The following is a 22117-nucleotide window of genomic DNA, read 5'->3' on the forward strand; positions in this document are numbered from 1 at the left end:
ACACCAAGAGCAGCTTCTAGATCCATTGCACGCCCTGGCACAGCGTCCACATCCATAGGAACTGGCATCCTGTTCTTAGGATCACCGATTTGTTGCTGGGTGAAGCTGACGTGGCACTTTTTGGAAATTGGTAGAAGTGGAGGAGGAGGACAACAGAATAACGTTATAAGGTCCGTGCTCATGAACATCTATGAGAATTTGAGAAATTCAACGACATGATTTATATCTGTCGAACAGGATCTGATGCTTTTGTCACAACATCTAACATTTCTGAATTCTTATCTATCATAGAAGAGAGTCTCAATATCTTACAAGGAAATGGCAGTATTAGTAACCGGAGGAACAGGAAAGATTGGTCTCCGTCTCGCTAAACTTATGCACGATGCCTCAATGCCATGCATCGTAACATCACGTAAAGGTCAAGCCGGTTTACCAGACTGGTGTACAGGAGTGGAATTTCAATGGGCTGATACCTCCTCATGGGACATTCCATTCAAGCCTGACATTCTTGCTAAAGTGAAGGCCGATTCGATCTCGCAGGTCTATCTCGTTCCCCCGAACGATTATAATGCCGAGGCCTTGCTAAACAATTTCATAGATATGGCCATGACCAAGCATCACATCAAACGCTTTATCCTAGTCGGTGGATCGTCTCTTGTCAAAGGTGGACCCCGTATAGGAATGGTGTGGCAACATCTTGACGATGTTGGAGCTCAATACGCAGTGCTAATGCCTACTTGGTTTGACGAGAACTTTTTGCAAAATCCTCTGTTGCAAAACATACGTCAGGATGGTAAAATGTATAGCGGAACTGGTAATGGTAGAGCCGCATGGGTGTCGTCAGACGACATAGCTGCTGTGACCTTCCATCTGCTCAACGATAAACAGCTGCATAATCGAGAATATCGCATACTTGGCCCGGAACTGTTGAACTATGACGATATTGCTGCTCTGTTTAGCAAGGCACTCAATCGAAAGATTCAACACGTAAAGCTATCACAGGAGGAAAACATGGCTAGATTTGTGGGTCTTGGAATGCCTCAACCCGTTGCTCAGTTTATGAGCTGGCTAGACGAACGTACAAAGGAAGGCGATGAGGAGAAATTGATGGGGCAAGGAGCTGTCGAGTCCTTGTTGGGTCGCTCAGCAAAGCCTTTTGGGAAATGGTTGGACGAACACAAAAATGCGTTCTTGTAAAGATCTCGATATATTTAGACGTGTAGTCATGCATTTTAAACATATGTAACATTTCTATACGACCCTGGGAGGAATAGGGTGATGATCGTGAGCTGCAAACTGATAGAAACGCGTCCAACTCGGACGAGAACGAACCGGTATTGAATCAACAACGATTCAAAAACAATTTCGATGATTGTGCCTGTTCACAATTCTTGCACTGGCGAGGGTGTCAGTTTAGGGACGACATTTTTCACACTTTTTAGAAAGTTGGTGTTTTGCAGTTAGGACGGTAAAAGAACATGGCCCTGAATGGAGACACTCAGATATCGAGTCCCATCTCTCCCGCTGAGGAGATTGACGACCTGGGAAGATACGATATCGTCCAAAAGAGTGGATTGTCGACCTTTTGGTCACAGTTGAGCATCATGTTGCGAAGGAACACCATTTTACAGGTACGCAGAGGATCGATATGAAGAGATTGAAAGAGTACATGGCCTGTGTCGCCCAAATTCGATGGGAATGTTGCTCATTCTTGCAATTTCATTTAACTTCATTTGTTGAATATCTGGCCAATGCTGATCTCGAACATAAGCCAACCACAATCCACCCTTTCGATTACTAACAATGCATATCATCATATCTTCTCCTTCTGCCTGACAGATTCGATGGTTTCGATCAACACTCTCGCAATTCGTGGTCGCTCCTTTTGTCTTTATGATTCTGCTCTACGTCTTGCAACAGGCCGATTATGCAAATCAAGGCAAAGCAAATCTACATCCGGGCCAGGCACCTTTACAAGGAATACAACGGTGTCAAGGTCCTACGTATGGTTCTCCATGCGTCACGATCATGTACACTCCTGCTGATCCCATATATACGGGGTTTATGTCCACTTTTGCTGCTATCAATGGTCCTAGAATGGGCGATGTTCCTATGGTCATTGAAAGTGCTGTCTCTGGTATGAAGAGCCAAGGTTAAAAATAGACTGTCGCGGAAATGTTGACGAAATCTCAATTGTAGATCCTGGCTTCTTCCCTGCACGACAAATGGACATTGTGCCTGTCCCAAATGCAGACTATATTTATAACTTTACTCTCTATCATCCAAATTATACTAGTTGGGGTAAGTTCTGAATTGGAAATTGATACTTGAAATCTCCAATGGCTGAAATGCTTCTTTTTTCTGCAGGAATTGTGTTTAACTACTCTCCCACACCTAATCCTAATTATCAATATCAAATATGGTGTGTTGCTGTCGGACCTTTTTCAGTGTTATTTAATCGCAGATACTCAAATTCACAGCTCAAGGCCAACACACGCAAATCCTTCTACATCTCAGGTACAATTCAACCCAAGTATCTAATGGAAGTGATATATTTGGACGTGATTTGACTGGATTTATGAGGGGAATTGACGAGGCCATAAGTAAGTGCTTCAGGTCGAAATGCGCAAAAAGCTTTGATACAACTTCTCTTATATCTGACAACTGTCAACCTTAGTCACGAACTTGAATGATCCAACGGCTACAGTCAAGGCCAACATCAGTGTCGATATTCGTGACTGGCCGGTCATCCCCCCATCAACATTGTCTGATTCCATCGTCCAGAATCTTGGACCAGTATTCTTCTTCTGTTCCGTCATGGTCATTTTTATCAATGTATTGAATCAAATAGTGTCGGAGAAGGAAGCCAAGCAGAGGCATGGAATGGAGATGATGGGTTTGAAACCAAGGTATGTAAATGGCAATATAAGCCGAACTCGTTCAGCCAATTTGCTATTGCAATTTATTTTCGTTTTCGTTATATGCTCTGTGCTCTCGCATCATTGGTAACCGTCGTGTTTGGTCTTCTAGCATATATTGGATTAGTTGGTATCTCTCCAACACATTGCTCTGTGCTCTCGCGTCATTGGTCACTGTCGTTTTTGGCCTGATACTCAAGTTTTCGGCTTTCAGGAATGCTAATTTCTTTGTTCTTTGGTTTACGTGAGTGTGGTTTGTTTTACCCATTTTTTCATGGTGCAGGAGCCTAAGAGCAAAGAAATAACGACTGTCCGCATTTTAAGCTTCTTCTTGTTTGGGGATGGAATGGTCATGTTTGCCTTCTTCATAACAACCTTTGTACGAAAGGCTCGTGTAGCAGTCTTGATCGGTATCTTTGTATTCGTCATTGGATTGCTATTTGAAAGCTTTGTGTTTGGGACGAATGTGCTTGGATATATCTGGTGGGACGCGTCGACGAGTCCTGCTGGTTGGATTGTATTGATGTTTTTCCCATTCTTCAAGTATGCTAGTTGGATCCATTTTTCTCAATTGCTACTATAGCTCAACCCCTTTTTTGTATTTAGCTTTGGAAAAATCTTTTTGGATATTACTACGTATACGACAGGTCGCTTGGACTCTTTAACAAACACATACATTCCAGGACCGGGGTTCAATTTGACGGCATTGACGAACCCCATTCCAATCGAATTACGGCCGACTTATGGCGGCGGAAGTATTCCAAACGTGCCAGCACCAGTTCAATCGTGGTACTTTCTTCTTATGAATATCGCCTTTTACGCACTCTTGACATGGTATTTCGACACTATCATCCCGAATGAATTTGGAATGAGTCTGCCATGGCATTTCCCATTCCTCGCTTCATATTGGGGCATTGAGACTGGGAAACGAAAGGGCGTTGAAGCTCGAGAATGGCTAGAAAAGGAGAAGAAGAAAACTGCTGATGTCAAACCTCCTGCCAATGAGGAAGATGCGGTTGCTGCAGAGCGAGTTCAGACGCTCAGTGAAGGTATAATAAAAGTTGATGTACTTTTTTGATCTGCGCGGCGGTCGAGTTCTTGTCTCTTACCAAATTTCGTAAACTAGATTATTGGCCAGCGGTTAAGATTGTAAATCTTCGCAAGGTTTTCCCAACCAATCCACTCGGATTCAAGTCAACGACAGACAAAATTGCTGTTGATGACTTGTGCCTTACATTTAAAGAGGGTGAAGTGTTTGCCTTGCTAGGTCTGTATATAACCTGAGGGAGGCAACTTGGTGTATTAGTACATGGTTCTGATTATGTCTTGGTATAAATTAGGTCAAAACGGAGCTGGAAAATCAACCAGTATAGTGAGTGCTATAAAATTGAAAGATTCGAACTCAGTGTCTAACAGTCAACTCTCACTAGAACATCTTATCTGGTCTCACTCCATCTACAACCGGTGACTGTCTTATTTACGGCCTTTCCGCGAGAAACCAGATGCACCGAATCCGTCGCATCATGGGTGTTTGTCCACAACACGATATTTTGTTTGACGATCTTACTGCTCGAGAACATATTCGTTTATACGCAGGTACATTTACTTTCTCTCGCAATGCCTACTTGGATATTGATCTAACCGACTCGTCCACCAGGTTTAAAGGGTGTGCCATCCAAGTCTATCGAAGCTCTGGTTCAGTCCCGATTGACTGCAGTGAGACTACTAAAAGTTGCTGACCAAAGAGCTGGGTCATACTCTGGTGGAATGAAGCGCAGACTGTCTATGGTTATTGCTACAATCGGTGATCCTAAAGTGGTGGGTGATGCTTTGTGCTGGATGCATATTATCAAGAGTTTTTTAATTTTTTTTGTCTACCCTTAGGTGTATCTTGATGAGCCCACCACTGGTACGTATCCTCGATCGCAAGTTTCTGCGGCCTTTGGCTAGTTTTGATCATCAGCTGTTTTCTCATGTGAATAGGAATGGATCCTGTCAACCGACGTCACGTTTGGACGTTTATCGAAAAATTTAAAAAGAACCGTGTTGTCGTGCTTACGACTCATAGTATGGAGGAGGCCGATGTCCTAGGTATTTTACTTGACCTTTGTTTCTTTTTTTCAACAATAATCCTCACTCTGGGTTTTAGCCGATCGTATTGGTATCATGGCCCGTGGTCAACTCAAAGCTATAGGGTCTTCGATCGCTCTCAAGACGAAATATGGAGCTGGATATAGGATCTCGGTAGTAACTGATGCGTCTCGAGTATTAGAGGCCAAGCAAAAGATCCAATCGCAAGTACCTGATGCTATACTGGAGGACGAGTCAGCTGGAGCCATGATATTCCAATTCCCGCCGAGCTCTACACCTGCTATACCCGCGTTTGTAAAATATCTGGACTCGCAAAGTGACTCTAAGAGTGATGGGCTTGTTAGAGCTTGGAGCATTTCTAACACGTCCCTCGAAGAAGTCTTTTTGGTGAGTGGTTTTGATTGTTGGTATTTGACAGTCAATGTAATTACTAATTTGAAAATACGTTTTAGAAATTGCTAAGGGACGGCGGTGTTGGTACTGGTGGAGCTGATAGTGCAGCAACCAAAACCCTGTTGAGGCAACGCATGGATCGTTCGCAATGAGGTCGTCTAGTTTCGTTTAGGTCCCTGCTTTTATAACATATCCTTATACGTTATCTTTTGTTAAATGTCATAGTACTCAAATATATGAAGTTTTTATTCTTGTCAAGTATTTCAACAAATGTTTGTTTTGAAGTCTTTTGACGTGTTGCGCATATCAACGCACCAGTAGATGCACTTTCTCTACTATCCTTTCATCAAATCATAGATATTTGAGGTGAAGAAGCTCTTAATTTACACGCTCTAACCGTCGTTCTTTTCGTCTGCGTCCTGCTCAGAAGTCGTCACCAAGTCAACCACAAACAACTAAACCTCATTCGAAATCCACGAAACCCCATTATATAATAGCCTCATGCCGGACTCTAAAGACGCGACCAGGACTGCAAAATTGAGCACCATGGCCTCGAAGCCAGCTCCAGCTCATTCAAGAACGACAAACCGACCACAAATAACACTTTTCGCCACCCTCTTCCATGGCCAACCATCAACCAAGGGCTCAAATCAAATAGCCAATTCAGGATTGAACTCATCCAAGCAAGCGCTTTTGAATACCACTCCCTCTGGTGCTCCTTCATTCCTGTCTAACCCTTGGCGGCAAGATCGAGATCAACAAGATCAGAAAATTCATGCCCAATTTTTGGCAAGTAATAACAAGAAGAGTGAGAGGAAGGGACGTGCACAATCTGGATCTGATGCTACTACGACCTTGTCGACGGATAAGCCAGCAGCTACATTGAAAAAGAGACGGTCACTATTATCGCATTTTGGAAGGAAGGGTGCTGTTGAAGCAGCCAAAATCGATGCATTAGCTGCTGCATCTAATGCTGCTATAAAGGCTCCAGTGCAGAAAGGACCTGTGGAATCTGCTCCCATCGATGGAATAGCTCCAGCTGCTGAACGTGGTGAAGTTGTTGCTCCTGTGCAGCCTGTAGCTTCCAGGTCAAGGATACCGCCACCGCCATTGAAATCACCTCCGCCGCCTCCCTTGGTGAAGAAATTGTCATCGACATCAGAACAAGTATCCAAGAACACTAGTAGTAAACACCCACCAAGACCAGCCCATACCTTACCAACCAATGAGCCCAAAAAGCTGTTGATACCCGCTGCCGCCTCTATGGCTCCCCGAGATCCCATATCACCAAGCTCAATTACATCCACAAGCTCATCATCGTTTTCGGTTTCAAACAATTCTGATAATGGTGACGATGAAGAACGCGATGCCAGACATTTAGAAGTCCTCAAGATTATGAATGGGACGACAAAACTTCCGAAAGATTTTGAAGCCAAGTATGCTGTTGGTGAGTTGCTGGGAGATGGTGCCTTCGGATTTGTTTTGTCCGCCACACGGAAAATAGATCAGAAAGAGGTACTGCAAGCCTTGTTTCATCATGTGGATATCACGGCTGACAAGAAAGAACTCTTAGGTTGCAGTGAAATTCATAATACGGAAGAAATTACCCAAAGATTTCTACACCATGACAAAGGACGGCATGTTGCCCTCAGAAATAGTCATCCTAAAGTCACTACACCACGCAAACATCATCCCATACTACGATCATTATGTGGAAGAAGTGCACATAATCCTGGTGACCGAGCTGTTTGGAACGCAGTGGGATCCTACAGTACTTGATCCAACAAAGAATGCTGTACCAGAAAAGAAGAAACCGCTTGGCAATTCTAAACCTGCTAACGCCATTGTCGAATGCTCGCCGCTGTTTCGATTGACGGAGGAGCAAGAAAAGCAAATCAAGAGACGAACTTCGTGTGATTTGTTTGAGTGTATCGGTGAGAGAAAGAACGCGACGGTCTCATGACTCCATTGTGAGCCAGCTCACCCCTCTCTCGTTACAGATGCTCACGGCAAGCTGCCAATACCAATAGCTATAAAGATATTCTCGCAAATCGTGCTGGCCGTAGAATACATGGACAAGTACCACATCGTTCACAGAGATCTCAAAGATGAGAATATTGTCATCGATGCCGATTACAATATCAAAATTATTGATTTTGGATCAGCATCGTATATACCCACTACAGAAAACGGTTATTTCAAGAGTTTCAATGGGACTGCACATTTCGCTTCACCCGAGATTGCAAGAGGGTATGCGTATCGTGGACCGGAAGCTGAAGTTTGGTGAGCTCGAGAAGAATTTGTGATCAGGACGAACATGAATTAACATTTAACCACGTTTTCTAGGTGTCTTGGAGTGTTGCTATACACCATCATATTCGGTGAAAACCCATTCAATTCGAAAGCAGAGATAGTTCGTGGAGTTTACAAGTTGCCTGTTGATATCGACGAAGGTACGAAATATCCAGACTTCAGATACGATTGTTTTGCCTGACGAATGGTTCTTTAGGCTTGAGGGACTTGCTGAACATCACACTGGCATATGAACCTCATAAACGCGCATCTATCAAAGATGTTGCTCATCACCCTTTTATACGCAAGCAATGCGAACAGTTGAGATCTCGGTGACTTTGAAATTCTGCTGAGACTACCAGGTGTACTTTACCATCTATTTAATATTGGCGAATCTCATATATCCATTAAAACGATGATTTGAGTTTCAAAGAAGCGTCAGTCAGGCCGTGGCATGTTCTTCATAGTAGATGTTCACCGTTGTCTTTCGAAACCAGTTAGCACATCAGATACAATGGAGCCAAGAGATGCCGCCACCAAAATTCAATCATATTATAGAGGGTATATTGATCGGAAGCGTATAATTCCCCTCGTAAAGGCACACGTTGAGCGATTGCAAGCAAGTGATGATCTAAGGAGGTAATGTATATGATCACACCCGTTGCGATATTAAGACCAGCTGGATCAGCTTTATATCATACTAAAACTATCATTTCTTTCCTGAACAGGATTGGAAAGTCTCTCTCTGCCAGGGAACGACTCTTAATTAAATTGAAAAACTCATCACTCAACGACGTCAAAGAAGAATCCGCACGCACAATCCAGAAACATTTCAGAGGATACCGATCTAGATCCAGAAGTAGAGCGAATTCTCCACAACGCCAGGGACCTGATGCGGCTGAATCTGCTACTGTGGTGGTACTCGACATACCCGAACCAACTCAACAAGAGATCGAACATACCGTTTTATCTGCCTTACGAAAATCGGCTATTCGTGTATCAGATCGAATCAGTAACGAAGAAGGCATACATTACGGTTGCGATTTGCACGTTAGCGATGCCAATGAGAAATGGGACGAGTTTAGAAAAGAGTATGCATCGAGATCTTTTACAGATGAAAAGGAATTACTCGCCAAAGCGGCTGAAACACGAACGTTTGTGGATGTCATAACAAGTATGGATTCAAAGACCTATGTGCAAACATGTTTGAAATCTTACAATGAGTTTTTATAGGAACGTCAACATTGACGGAAGATTTAGAATCTCTAGTGATTCCAGAGCATCTAAGGCCAAAGGTGCTAGAGCGGCACAGATATGAGCTGAAAGCCATCCAGAAAAAATGGTGGGAGCAAGATATACCTATATAGGTCTGCATGAATTATAGTGCTCTCCGAGGCCATACATGTGCCTATGGTATCTAATAATCATTTCTTTTGATAAATAAATAATAAATAAACACCTCTGCAAACATATACTTACGAAATAATCAAAGGTTCAAATGATGCAAACTCTTCGCCGATAACCATTACTGGCTGGTTCATTTGAACGACGTGGATAGGTCTTGACAAGGCTGCTGATATAGCCTGAATCTGTTTGTTCAAAGGAGAAGGGTCGATGACCACATGGAATTGAGCAACGGTCACCACTACAACGGTACCTCCAATTGACCTCCCCATACGGGCTTTTGCTCTATATCATCGCAATACTGTTGGAATTCACCTAAATCAATGGTTAGTGTTGATCAATACTGTAGGCAAAAGGGTCGATATTTCCAATCAATACCTTCCGTCATCATCTCCCCTTCGTCGCTCAAAAGGAAGGGAGCAAAGGCATCCTGGTGGGTGCGTAAATAAGATGCAGCTGTTCTTCTCATGTCTGCAGCAGGCTAACAAGCGATGAATATTTTCGTTACTTTCGGAAGTCAGGTAGGTGTTCCAACTTTGGATGATGCAACTCTGTACCACAGCAGAATCCTCTCGTCGCCATGCCATTTGATCCGAGATGGCATTATACAGACTAAAATCGATGGAAAATATGTGGTATGAATCAAACCGCAAAAAAGCTGGAATAACTACGTGGACTGACCAGTGACCGTCAGGCATTATCTACGCAAGCATGATTAGATGAAATGAAACAGAATGAACCATCTAGGCGGGGGACTTACGTGTTTAATTGTCAACCCCATAGGCTGTAAAGCTTTCGATATTGCAGCATCTTCAACTTCTCGAAGATTGGGTGCATCAGCTGCTTCCTTCAAAGCTTGAGCCCTGTCTTCTTCAAATTTAGCTTGCTTCTTTTCCTATGAAACGTTATAATACGTTCAATATTGCGTTGCTGAGTGACGTTCTTGAGCAGGACGCAAACCTTTCGAAGCTGTTGTCGGTTTGGTTTCTTTGATCGAGATTCTGATGCTGACGGTGCATCGGGCGACACTTGAAGGTTGTCCATACGTGATTCAAGATCTGCGTCAGGTTCCTGCAAGGAAAATGGATATGAGTCGAGCAAAAAACATAGTCACAACATTAACATACTGCAATTGGCTGTTCGTCTGGTTTAGATAAAGACGACGACGATGCGAGGAGAGCATTCAATTCCGATTCGTGACGTGATTCTAGTTCTTGCTCTACAAAAGAAACGAGTAAACGCTGAGTTGCGTATGATTGTTGATCTCTTTCCTTCCCAACAGGACTGCAAAACAAACTTGCCACTAAAATAATTGAATTCGTACCTAGTTTCGCTATTTCTTCCAAGACTTCCTTCTTCTTTTTGGCAGAACTAGCTCCTTTGCCAACACTCTTTTTCAACGATGTTGTCCTTCCAGCCAAATCCTTGACTTCCTTGCGATGCCGCGCTCGCATATCTTCCTCTGTCTCATTCTGAGCACTAGATGATGCCATCGCAACAGATTCTCCCTCATTGTCTGCCATTTCTAAAGCTTAATGTCTGGAGCTTTTTGAAACCCGCAACAGCGAACAAGACTTATGAGTTATTCCGACTATCTACGAAATAATAATTATTTTCAAGATATATATATAGTATACAGTATCCAGAATATCCAGTATAGAGATACGCGAAAAGCGCGTCAAACACGAGTCCTGAATAACCACATCCCAAACACTGAACAAAACAAACACAGCTAATTAGCGTATTCCATGCCCCGTAGCAAGAACTAGAGGTAGAAACGTGGATTAGACATTGCGAGCTTATAAACATTCGAAACACCAACACTCACCGATTCAATATTAACACTATCAGCCGGATCAAAGGATCTACGTCGATGCGACACAAAAATCCGCTTGCTCTGATCCACGAAATTGGAAGGAATGCTGACTCTAGTGCCAGAAATACCCGTGAGCTGGGAATGATTCTCAAACAAGACAAAAATACGTACTTGACCATCAGATCATCATCAAGGTAATCGCGCGCCCTCGTCACTACTTCTTCCTTGTAGGCATCCAAGTTTACAGGCGCGGGCCGTTTACTTGGAACAGGTTGTAACCGTTCGTTGACTCGAAAGAATCCGCTGTCTATAAATGGTTCAGTTGAGTGTTGATCAAACGGTCCAAAGTGAGCCAAGTCGGGTCTTACATATATAACGATCATCCAGGGATACCGAGTCGTCATCCTCCAAAGCTGGATCCTTCCACGGTGGCATTGATTCTGGCAGGTCTGGAATCCTATCAAACCACTGCAGCGTCATGATTTGCATACTTGAAGGTAGTTGGAGATGCAGCTTACGTAGCACCGTCACTGACGAATAAACCAGCATACGCATCCCTGAAATCCCTCAGATCTTCGTAATATTGGTCGTCGTGTTTCAATGCGTTTGCATGCTAACCAAAACACAATGTTTAATTGCAGTTCCGATGCATGAATGAGCTCCTTGTAATATAACTTACTTTGCGTAAATCTTGACTGACTCGTTCTTGCCTCTCTGGTGATGGTGTCCTTGATAAGGTAGTTCTCCGTGGTGATTGTTTAGCTGGAGACGGAGGCAGTCTTTTCTTTGGCGAGGCTGACGACGATATTAGAGACGGAGCCCTGTATATTGGTGTTTGAAGCCTCAAGCTTGCCTTGCTTCTTGACGGGGACGGTGTCTGCATCTTTTGTTTTATTGTTGAGATTGTGAAGGTGAGCCAATAGAGGATCTGAACAGAAAGCAAGTAGATTGTTGCAATTTGAAGCTATTAAGATCAGTCTTGACGTGTATTCCACGTTCAGATACCCACAAGTGCTTGAAAACTGCAACATCAAAAAATGTAATTTACTAGTAACCGACTCCCTTTTTGTTGGTCTTTTCTATGTTTAGCAATGTTACGTACACGAGCACTACTACTATATTGTCAGAATGCACTGATACACCGTGCCACTGCATCCCAAAACGTCAGATCATCAATAATACAACCGAGTCTGATTCCAGGACACATCATCGACTACGAGACAATAAATCGAGCCTACGCCTCATCATCATCATCATGGAATACACCAAACAACGACCTTACCCCTCCACGCAACGAAGCCATACCGCACCCATCACTCCTTGTAATAGGCCTCGACGGTGCCAAACTAGGCGTAATGTCCCTTCAAGAAGCCCTACAATCCTACGACCGCAACACATTCGATCTCGTCATGGTATCATCTACATCATCGCCGCCCGTAGCACGTATAAAGATAAAGGAACCCATAAAACCAAAACCGCAACAACAGCAACCATCTGCAGCAGGTGCATCACCAATACAGACCAAAGAGATTGAGATACGAGCCACGATATCACCGCATGATTTAGAAATCAAGTTGAAAAAGGCTAGAGATTTCCTGGGGAGGGGGTTGAGGGTTGAAGTTACAGTGGATTGTGTTAAAGGGCGTAGCGGGCATCCGGAAGTTGTTGCTGCGACCCAAAAGGCGTTGAAGGCTACGGGGGCGAGGGTTGTGGGGGAGAGGAAGGTAGAGGGAAAGGTTTGGCAGGCTACGTTTGTGCCTTCCCCAGTTAAAACGACGAAAGCACAGCCAGCGTCGGAACGAGGGATTATATAGCATTGCTTCTAGTATAATTGCTCCTGAATATAATGTTCTACTGTATTGCTATATGTATGTGTCTTTTTAGAATCTCTGGTACTTTTGACCAAAAGCTTCCAACCTTTTGCAACAATTCTGTGTTTTGACCAGACGCTACCCAGCCATTCGAAACACTTCTCAAAACCCAACAAACTATATAATATGAAGAATGCGTACAAATGCTATTACATTATTATAACTTGCTCAATAGTGTCCGTTCTAAATACAATGCGATTCCTAGCGTTATGAGAGTCAGCAAGACACCAACCACTACTTGTACAATCTGTATCGAAGGTGCAGACACAAGAAGCAGTCTCGACCTCGTGCTATACCATCTATGCAAAAAAGTGTAAGACTGCATGATCGACTGGAGCAAATGCTCAGGCTTACCTGCTTTCAACCCAAGTTCCCTTTGTCGAATCAGTTACCTCCCAAACGGAAGCATCAGCGTTGAATTTTATGCCTGTACCGAACGCGTAGTGATAGAATGTCTGAGAAGATATGCATGTTGAAGATACACACATTCCAGTCTGTTGGAACAAGAATGATGATCAGGGGCGGGTCGATAACCAGTTATACTCGACTAGGCACATACCGGTTGAGTGCAATCAGCATCTGATGAACAATTCACTCCCGGTGTTCCAGTGATGGTAGCAACTAGACTCTTTAGGAAACGAGTATAGGCTGATGGATTGTCGTACTGCGTAAGAGTGTGAAACGGTTAATGCGAATTCAGACAAGAGCTTGTGCGGCGAACAGCAGGGCTTACCGCAAAGACACTGGGATAATTGGAGACATGGGCAACTCCAGTAGCTATAAAAAAAAAACGAAATATTCATCGCAAGGACGCAGTGTCTGTCGTACAATGTTTTTCATTCTCCATCATACCTCCAATTAAGCCATGTATCAATGGACAAGAAAAGTTGCCAGCCAAACAAGACACCAATTCAGCCACCTACATTGATATTCCCACAACAAAAAACATAAGCCAATGCATCCATACGATCGTTTGCTTTGCGTTACTTACAAATGAACAATTCACAACCACACTAGATGGCAGAGCTACTCCATCATTAGAAGCTAGTCCCCATAGTGACTTTGCTGTGACATTGGCTATAGCACACAACGATGTAATGTTGATATTGGATAGCCTTGTATTTGTGTCATATTCAGAGTTGTAGAATCTGTCCAATGTATAGATCGATTAGCGTGAATTGACGAGATAAGCTTCCGAGTATGCCAACATACGGGTTGGAAAACTGTGATTGAAAATCTGAAATAACCATGGCCGGTATTCTCTTCTTTTGCAAGAAAGCCATAGCACTAGAAGGTGGCAGTCTCTTGCTAACGCTGCCCGCTACTACCGCATTCTGTATCGTAACTGGCAGAGCACCACCATTGTATCCCGGCTGGCTAAACGTACTCGACCATCGAGTCTTGAGTGCCAAATTATCTGCATTCTCATCATCAGAATGCAAGTAAAAGTTTAAACTAGTCCCATTACCGGTAGTGCTAGCAGCAGATGATACTTGGCCCAATTCAATTACGGATTCGATATTGTTAAAATTGATTCTCGTGAATTGTGAATGGGCAAAGCATGGATTCCAGCATGCCGCTTGTATTCCATCTGGAGTATAGCATCCGGTCGTTCCACCTGTTGTCCCTGATGGTGGTGATGTGGTGCAAGAAAAGGTTGACGATATGTCTTGTACGAATCGTTGGGATCCCGCCAACCCGAAATTTTCAGCGTTGAAGAATGTAAACACGATATGTTTAGGTAGAGTTGTCAGAGACGTCGTTGACTATCGACAGATGGTTTGAATCGAAGCTAAGCGTCGTTTTTGGTTCTCAATAAAAAGTTTTTTGCTTACCCTGCGAAGAGCATCAATGACAGCCAGTTCCGTAATCATACCAGACAATGTAGACTCTACACCCCATGCCAGATCATGAAAGAAGGCATCACCATCGATTTTGCTGGCGACGACGATTATGGGTTTGCCGTCATTGCTAGCGAGATTTGTGGAGAGTGTAGACCACACTGAGAGTCCACCTATAGGATCGCACCAACCTATAATGAAGTAGGTTTTGGAAATGCTCCTCAAGATGCAAGGTTCTCAATGCATAATGGCAGAAGAGACGAAGAGACGCTAGGAAGTGGTATTGGCACTCGACTACAACATCAAGCAAAGCGTACTTCTTCTCAAGCAAGTCCTCGAGTCCACGGCGGCCCACATGAATGCATCAAACTCTGCAGAATACAGAGGATATTGGTTATAACCTTTGGCCTTGTTCGACAGGACTACCGAATGTATTGGGATTAGAGATATCAATACACCTAAAAGCAATGTCTGCAATAAAGTTACCTGCTTCGCGCAGTGTTGCTAATGTTGTTTGCGATGACGTGTCGAACGGATAGCCCCCAAAGATTGGGTATGGGTAGTTCTACAAAAGGTGCCGATTTAGTTGTGTCTGTCGGCTCTTGCGAATAGTGTGTAAGTGCGTTACTTGGTAGATCAATGAGTTTCCCTGCGAAGGCAAAAAATGAGGTCAATGTAGCACTTCTAATACAAGCCCAATTGTAGGCGATTCTTACGTTGGGATTCCATATAACCGGCGCGCTAGTCGAGTTTGCATACAGCCCATACTGATAGTTGGGCGTTGTACTATCCGGCGAGAAAGCAGCTGGCTGGGAGTTTGGAAACAAGATTGTGTCCTGCGATACAATGACACCAGCCATTCGACCGGTGGCAGCCAAAGCACTCAAACTAGTGAGATGAGCATGTCAGTTACTGTCCGTCTATTCTGTTACAATTCCAGATTGTCATGCCTTTGTAGTAGCGAGGGTGGCATCACTAGTACATAGTTTGCCAGTGCCGAAGGTGCACTGTCTATGAAAGCAGCGACATCTTCGGTGCTTGTAATAGCGTATAATACACCAGACGCGGCTCCAGCTTGATGAGATGAAAGGGATCACGTCAGAACGATCGTGCTTTTGGACAAAGTCCAAACACATTTTCAATGTCTGTTGGTTCCCACCTTGACAACCAATCGACTGCGACGCATTAAGGATCCTTGTACAGGGAGAAAGAGATGGCAGTCCCTGGTAGAATGATGATTCCAGATATAAACTAGACTGTCCGTTGACTGAAGAAGGGCCTGTCAGAACACTGGGCGTAAATACAAAGTATTGAAAGGATCCGGACATACCTTGAATTGCCCATAATATTAAAAGTGTCGACAGCCCGTGTAGCCACCGCAATCTTGGACAACACTCCATCCTCATCAAGTTCCAAGTTCTCCTTTGTCTCGAGCAAGTGTTGAAACAAAGGATGCCAACATGGAGCTACTTCTATTGAGTAGCATGGTTCAGTGTACAGTATACGCCTATTGACGCGTGGAAGCGTGGAAATGGCTTGCCTTGGTTTGTCCAAAGAAACAGTACTTGTTCATTGTCGAATTTGGTTCAAATTGACGTGATTTTTCAACATCCAAGCAATTGGAACGCGTCAATCGATTTGTAAGATACAATATCACCTCACGACTGTCACCCTTTCTTGACTTTATAACTCTATTCTCGGTATTTGCTCAAAACTCCATAAAGTCCAAACCGCTCGAGACAGAAGGAAGATAATGGCCGTAAGTCACTTCAAAATATTTATATTGTCGACATAGCATTCTAACAAATTGCTTCTCCTTTATTAGGCTCTCTTTGGATTAGGTGCTTCCGCTGATATTGAAATTGCACTTCAAGGAGACGACCAGAGGAAACTCGTAGAGGTCAAGGTCGACAAGGACAAAAAGGCTAAATATCCCCTGTATTTCGATGGCGAATCTGTCATTGGAAAGGTACTTGTACACTGGTTAAGACCACATTCAACATTCAAACATCATTGGTTTGATGATTCGTGTACAATGCCACTAGGTCCAAGTACGTGTGCGTGATGGCAAGAAGATTGAACATCAGGGAATCAAAATAGAGTTTGTGGGTCACATCGGTGAGTCATTAAAACTTTGATACATATAGATTATCGCCTCGTGAACTATGTTGGAACTTGAATTCACGCTACTCACACCCTCCATCTACACTAGAACTATTTTATGATCGAGGAAACCACTACGAATTCCTATCCATGGCTCAAGAATTAGCTGCTCCCGGCGAGTTACGGCAAAGTGCTACTTTTGACTTTGAATTCAAAAATGTCGAAAAGCAATATGAATCCTACTTTGGAATCAATGTCAAACTGAGGTATACAAGAATTCCCATTATTGCCTCTGATCTTCCTTTTTTTTCTACTCAAATTCTTACTCACTCTAAAAACCACTTGCACAGGTATCTGGTACGAGTGACTGTTGGACGTAGGATTGGAAGTATCGTTAAGGAAAAGGATTTATGGGTATACTCGTATCGTATGCCACCAGAATCAAACAATTCAATCAAAATGGAAGTCGGAATTGAAGACTGCTTGCATATCGAATTCGAATACAACAAGAACAAGTATGTGTTAGAGAGTGTTGGTCTTATTGAAAGACACGTAATGGGTAATCATTTCTCACTCTTTTTTGCAAATCCAGATACCATTTGCGAGACGTCATTGTTGGTAAAATCTATTTTTTATTGGTTCGCATCAAAATCAAACATATGGAGTTATCCATTATAAGAAGAGAAACTACAGGAGCACGTAAGTTGTGTATCGTGGAGTGGTTGGCGAACATTAGCTTTCGGTTCAATCCCTTTGATTCACTTTCGTCGGCTTTTTCCCGCACAGCACCAAATCAATACAATGAAAGTGAAACAATAACAAAGTTTGAAATCATGGATGGAGCCCCAGTTCGAGGTATGATCAATCTTAGAATGATATTTGCAGCCTCATCACCTGACCAATCTCACACTTTCCTACAACTTTACAGGAGAAACAATACCAATACGACTCTTTTTGAGTGGATTTGAACTGACACCCACCTATCGAGACGTCAACAAGAAATTCTCGACACGATACTATCTCAATCTCGTACTGGTGGATGAAGAGAATAGGCGATACTTCAAACAACAGGTGAAACTCATTATCAGCAATCGCTTGGTCGACTTTTTACCTTGGCCCAGTTCCTAACAATTAATATTGATTTAAACTAGGAAATCACTGTATACCGAGTTAGAGCCGAAGATGAAGCAGATCATGTTGACAACTCAGACATTCAGCAATCACTGCATCAAAGTGTTGGAATTTGATTGTTTTTTCTGTAGTAATGATTTGTATCACAAAAGCTTGCCACTTGTCATATATATACCTCCCCACGGCAAGCGGTGCGCATCTTTTTCGTTTGGTTATTTTGTGCATTTTTTTGAGCTCCGCGAACAAGAAAAACAAACCACCAGGGCGGATAATGTATCATATCTGTTTACTTATCGATTTGTACAAGTTACAACGAGTGCCTGTGTCTGCTCATCTTACGAACCCAAACGTCATAAGTACGAATACACAATCGATTGTCTAGAAACATCAGAACCAAGCTGTTTAAGTCCTTCTCAATAATCGTCATGATATCTCAAATGTTGAAGCTCTGGTGAGACAAAAAAAGCTTCAACCGTATGTAAACCCATGCAGTCCATTCAACCGTTTTCTCATCCCAACAGCAGCACACACAGTCCGTCACCCAACCGCTTCAGCTTCATTCTACTGACTTGATAAATCGAAATCGATGCATCCAATGATATTGTTGACAGCGTCAGAGTTGACAATGTCGATAGTCTGACATACTTTGACTTTTCCAGTCCCAGTAGACCTCCATGTAGTGTTGCCCATCCGAGTTTTGTGGTTGTGAGTGCTCGAGCGGTTTGTTTAGTTGGTGGACCAAAAGCCGGAAGACGTGGACTGGGCATCGATGGTTCCAAAACAGCTCAAACACACCAGACATGGTAAACGCGATGGTGGTTAAACACACTTGTATCTCACTTCCGAGAACGTCTGCATCGAGAGCGTAACGAGGTGTTGCAATACAAAATGTGACCACAAAGGGAGAAATGAAATCAATCGACAAAAAAAAGACTATCTTACAGATGGCGCATCATCCAGCACTTGGATGAGAAAACACCCATACAATCATAATGCAAAACGGAGAAATTGTCATTCAAAGTCGTGGGTTGCCAACTCTAGCACTGCAGTCAAATCCCCACACACCGAGGAATGCATGATCTTTTGATACATCAGGTAAACCAACCATACGCAGGATGGTAGTATCTTAATGACTATAACTGCAATTGATGTGTCATTAAGAAAGTATTTCTGGTGAAAGCTACCGCATCCTCGTAAGTTTGGTGTTGCGGGTGGCTCGATCTAAAAATGTATCCTATAACCAGTTGGTTTTTTTTTCGATGACTGCCAAAACATGCAAAACATACGAGACTTTGCATACCTTGATAGGCAACCCTACTCGCAGCGAATTGAGAGACGCTTTGTGTTTGCGTTGAGCGATTTGGTGGTTGATGCAATGTTCTTTTCGAATCTGCCGTGTGATGGTACAACCTGAAGAGGGGACAAGAAGATATGAATTCATTGCGCACATTGCGAACGTGATGGATTCGAGCCTACTTCTTATGTACCTTTAGGATATGTACATTACTCGTAATCTCAATGTCATCCACTAGTGATTTGGCATTCCTGGTTATCGGGTTCTTCTGGGGTTCTTTGCCGTTGGCTGTTCCTTACGCCTTTAACGTTCTTGTGAATCAAGGTTGAGCAAAACCCCCCTCAATTATATTGACTAACGTAGTCGTTTCACAGCACCCTGACAAATGCATCAGCGACAACACGCTTGACTTCCACCACGAGTTTTCTCCTCAACCTTTCTCATTGCGATATTGTGATTCTTCAATAGCCTCCCGTATCTTCGTTCAGGTTACTTGTGTACTTTGGCGCAATGTCTTTTCGTGGGATTTGGATTGCTGGTATTTGTCGACATCCAATCTGACGGTATAGTGAGCACAGCATATTTTGGGAAATCGAGGTCACGACATTAGAGTATCAAAGATCGTTTTGGTCGACCCTTCCAAACTTGATTTGGCTGGTAGCGTATACCTCTGAGACCTGTCAAAAAGCAGCATATTCAATATATATTATGATGAATTGGGCTCTTTGAAGTAGCTTCATACCGCCTTTAGCCTCATCAATCAACTCTTGACACTCATGCGATTGGAATTGAGCAACCAAGCCTTGCAAAAAATCGTAGCTTCTTTATTTTTACAACAAACCCACCAAAGGATCGTCGTGTTGTATCAGATCTTGTTAATGAAACTGTACAAATTACAATAAGCAAGTGCTTGCCCACATTAAAATGTCAAGGTTCAGCAAACTCAAGATTGCACAATCAACCTTCTCGAAACAGCAGGTCCAAGCAGCTTAAGTGCTTCCGTAAACATTTTCCTATACTCCTTAATATCTCTGATATTCGTGTGCTAATGAAAGCGTACAGCCAGAAAAACCTTTGTCAAAATATCAATCATAGTGGCATATTGAAAATCTCTTACCCCAAGCAGAAGCACACCATGTCCCTTAACCATCAGTTTGATTCTATCCACATCATCATCCAATATTGGTGCATCCAATGGTTGTGGTGTCTGAGCAGCCATTTCTTCTGCAGTTAATAAAGTCGATAGTTTGACATACTTTGTCTTTTCCAGTTCGGGTAGACATCTGTCTAGTGGTACCCATACGAATTGATCCTATTAGTACAGGTGCTATAAGATATAAGTGGTTTGGTCGATGGCGGAAGCAAAAAATGGAAATAGTGGAGAGAGATTAATATTTGCAAGCAAAGCAACCTCACCGGACACAGCAAATCCGACGGTCGATAATTACCCTTGTATCTCATTTTCGTGCATGTATGTATATAGAAACCTAACAAGATTTCAGAAGATCAAGTCAAAAACAATGCAGAAAAAAACGACCACATTGTTCCGGCAATTGTGTTGAAATCACCAGTCAGCACTTCACCGTAAACCCACCCATGTAATAATAATGCAGATCAGGCAAACTAGCATGCATAGTCTTGGCAAATGCCAACTCTCGTACTGCACTGTAAATCCCCACACCAAGGAATGCATAATCTGGATCATACATCAGATAGACGGAGGATACACAAGACGGGAGTATATCAATGACTGCAACTGCAATTAATGTGTCATCAAGGTAGTATTTCTGGTGGAAGCTACCGTATCCTGGCAAGCTTGGTGATGCTGGTGGCTCAAACTAGAAACGTGTATTGTGTTGGCAAATTGTGACTTTTGTTGTAAGCGTTTGCGCAACAAATGTAAACATATAAGAGTTCGTCTACCTTGATAGGCGACTCGACTAAGAAGTTATTGAACGAACTTTCAGTCAATTTAGATGGTTCGTCTTTATGTATGGCGATTTGGTACTTTCGGTATAGTTGATATGTGTCCATTTCGAACGCTGCGTGTGATAACACCACCTAGAGACGGAAAAAGGAGTAAGCAACATATTGTGACTGAACCTCTTGACGGTTTTGAAGGAAGCAGTACCTTCAGTGTATGTGCATCACCGTTGATCTCATTGTCCTCAAGCAGTGATCTGGCATTCATGGGTATCGGTTTCTTCTTGCGTTCTTGTTGTTGGTTGATACTAGAACTTTTACGTTTCTTGCCCCTAACGATTCGTGAAGAAGATGTTGAGCAAAAAAGTCCAACGATGTAACTGTATGATTGCTACAGTCCAGCGCACCCTGACGACGTCTCTGCGACAACAAGCATGACTTCTTCCACGGGCTTCGCTTCCACCTTGTCGTCCTCCTTCTTGATGGGGTTGCCGTATTCATCTTCTGCAGTAGCCTCTTGTACATCTTCATACAAATACTTGTGAACTTTGCGCAATGCCTTCTTGTGTGATTTGGATTGTTGATATTTGTTGACATCCAGTCTGATGGTATAGCAAGCACAACAACTTTTGAGAAACGGAGGTACTGGTGAGTCATCATCCTTGAGTATGAAGGTTCGTTTTGGGCCCACCTTTCAGCTAGATTTGGCTTGTAGAGATACTTTCCAGACCTTTGAAGAATAAAAATTCAATAATCGTTTACAACAAATAGCGTAGTTTGAAGCGTCATACCGCCTCCAGCCGCGATCAATCAAATCTTGGTAATCCTGAAATTGGAATTTGAACAGTTAAGCGATTTCCTAGTAGGATTCTTTTGGGCTGGTTGCTTACTTGACACGAGATTGTTATAGCCGACATTCCTATATTTAAATAGTCACAACTCCTCATCAGCCAAAAGCAACCAACATTTTAACTCGAGCTTTACCAAAAGAGACAGACGTGTCGCCATCTGAGTGGCAGTATCCACATGAATGCGCATTT

General features: G+C 43.0%; 6 protein-coding genes across 6 annotated transcripts; 3 read left to right on the forward strand and 3 right to left on the reverse strand.

The window, feature by feature from the left end:
• Positions 1–1478: 1478 nt before the first annotated feature.
• Positions 1479–5554, forward strand: SmJEL517_g03814 (uncharacterized protein; the record flags this gene model as incomplete). Its single annotated transcript, XM_031169742.1, has 16 exons — positions 1479–1631; positions 1840–2137; positions 2200–2301; positions 2368–2422; positions 2518–2603; positions 2678–2909; positions 3243–3461; positions 3525–3967; positions 4045–4185; positions 4259–4290; positions 4349–4514; positions 4576–4736; positions 4803–4827; positions 4902–5009; positions 5068–5396; positions 5462–5554. The coding sequence occupies 16 exons, from the start codon at positions 1479–1481 to the stop codon at positions 5552–5554; spliced, it is 2643 nt and encodes an 880-aa protein (XP_031024218.1).
• A 394-nt stretch (positions 5555–5948) lies between these two features.
• SmJEL517_g03815 (uncharacterized protein) lies at positions 5949–9061 on the forward strand (the record flags this gene model as incomplete). Its single annotated transcript, XM_031169743.1, has 8 exons — positions 5949–6917; positions 6976–7336; positions 7403–7685; positions 7749–7855; positions 7912–8026; positions 8196–8333; positions 8423–8868; positions 8928–9061. 8 exons carry the CDS (start codon positions 5949–5951, stop codon positions 9059–9061), a joined length of 2553 nt encoding a protein of 850 aa, XP_031024217.1.
• Positions 9062–9169: 108 nt separating this feature from the next.
• Positions 9170–10621, reverse strand: SmJEL517_g03816 (uncharacterized protein; the record flags this gene model as incomplete). The annotated part of the gene is made up of 9 exons (XM_031169744.1): positions 9170–9283; positions 9352–9413; positions 9477–9579; positions 9656–9710; positions 9780–9799; positions 9859–9993; positions 10059–10169; positions 10226–10317; positions 10423–10621. The coding sequence occupies 9 exons, from the start codon at positions 10619–10621 to the stop codon at positions 9170–9172; spliced, it is 891 nt and encodes a 296-aa protein (XP_031024220.1).
• Positions 10622–12942: 2321 nt separating this feature from the next.
• SmJEL517_g03817 (uncharacterized protein) lies at positions 12943–15954 on the reverse strand (the record flags this gene model as incomplete). The annotated part of the gene is made up of 14 exons (XM_031169745.1): positions 12943–13084; positions 13140–13279; positions 13345–13449; positions 13519–13562; positions 13638–13704; positions 13777–13933; positions 13998–14551; positions 14621–14817; positions 14944–15048; positions 15113–15191; positions 15255–15275; positions 15343–15514; positions 15559–15700; positions 15786–15954. 14 exons carry the CDS (start codon positions 15952–15954, stop codon positions 12943–12945), a joined length of 2094 nt encoding a protein of 697 aa, XP_031024219.1.
• Positions 15955–16379: 425 nt separating this feature from the next.
• Positions 16380–17976, forward strand: SmJEL517_g03818 (uncharacterized protein; the record flags this gene model as incomplete). The annotated part of the gene is made up of 9 exons (XM_031169746.1): positions 16380–16385; positions 16452–16595; positions 16672–16744; positions 16839–16995; positions 17080–17244; positions 17322–17428; positions 17516–17584; positions 17658–17800; positions 17881–17976. 9 exons carry the CDS (start codon positions 16380–16382, stop codon positions 17974–17976), a joined length of 960 nt encoding a protein of 319 aa, XP_031024212.1.
• Positions 17977–20097: 2121 nt separating this feature from the next.
• SmJEL517_g03819 (uncharacterized protein) lies at positions 20098–21994 on the reverse strand (the record flags this gene model as incomplete). Its single annotated transcript, XM_031169747.1, has 10 exons — positions 20098–20199; positions 20272–20466; positions 20571–20641; positions 20749–20992; positions 21078–21215; positions 21286–21409; positions 21485–21679; positions 21769–21807; positions 21869–21903; positions 21968–21994. 10 exons carry the CDS (start codon positions 21992–21994, stop codon positions 20098–20100), a joined length of 1170 nt encoding a protein of 389 aa, XP_031024211.1.
• Positions 21995–22117: the final 123 nt, after the last annotated feature.

Source organism: Synchytrium microbalum, assembly GCF_006535985.1.
Source record: "Synchytrium microbalum strain JEL517 chromosome Unknown SmJEL517_scf0022, whole genome shotgun sequence".
In the NCBI taxonomy this organism is placed as follows: Eukaryota; Fungi; Chytridiomycota; class Chytridiomycetes; order Synchytriales; family Synchytriaceae; genus Synchytrium; species Synchytrium microbalum.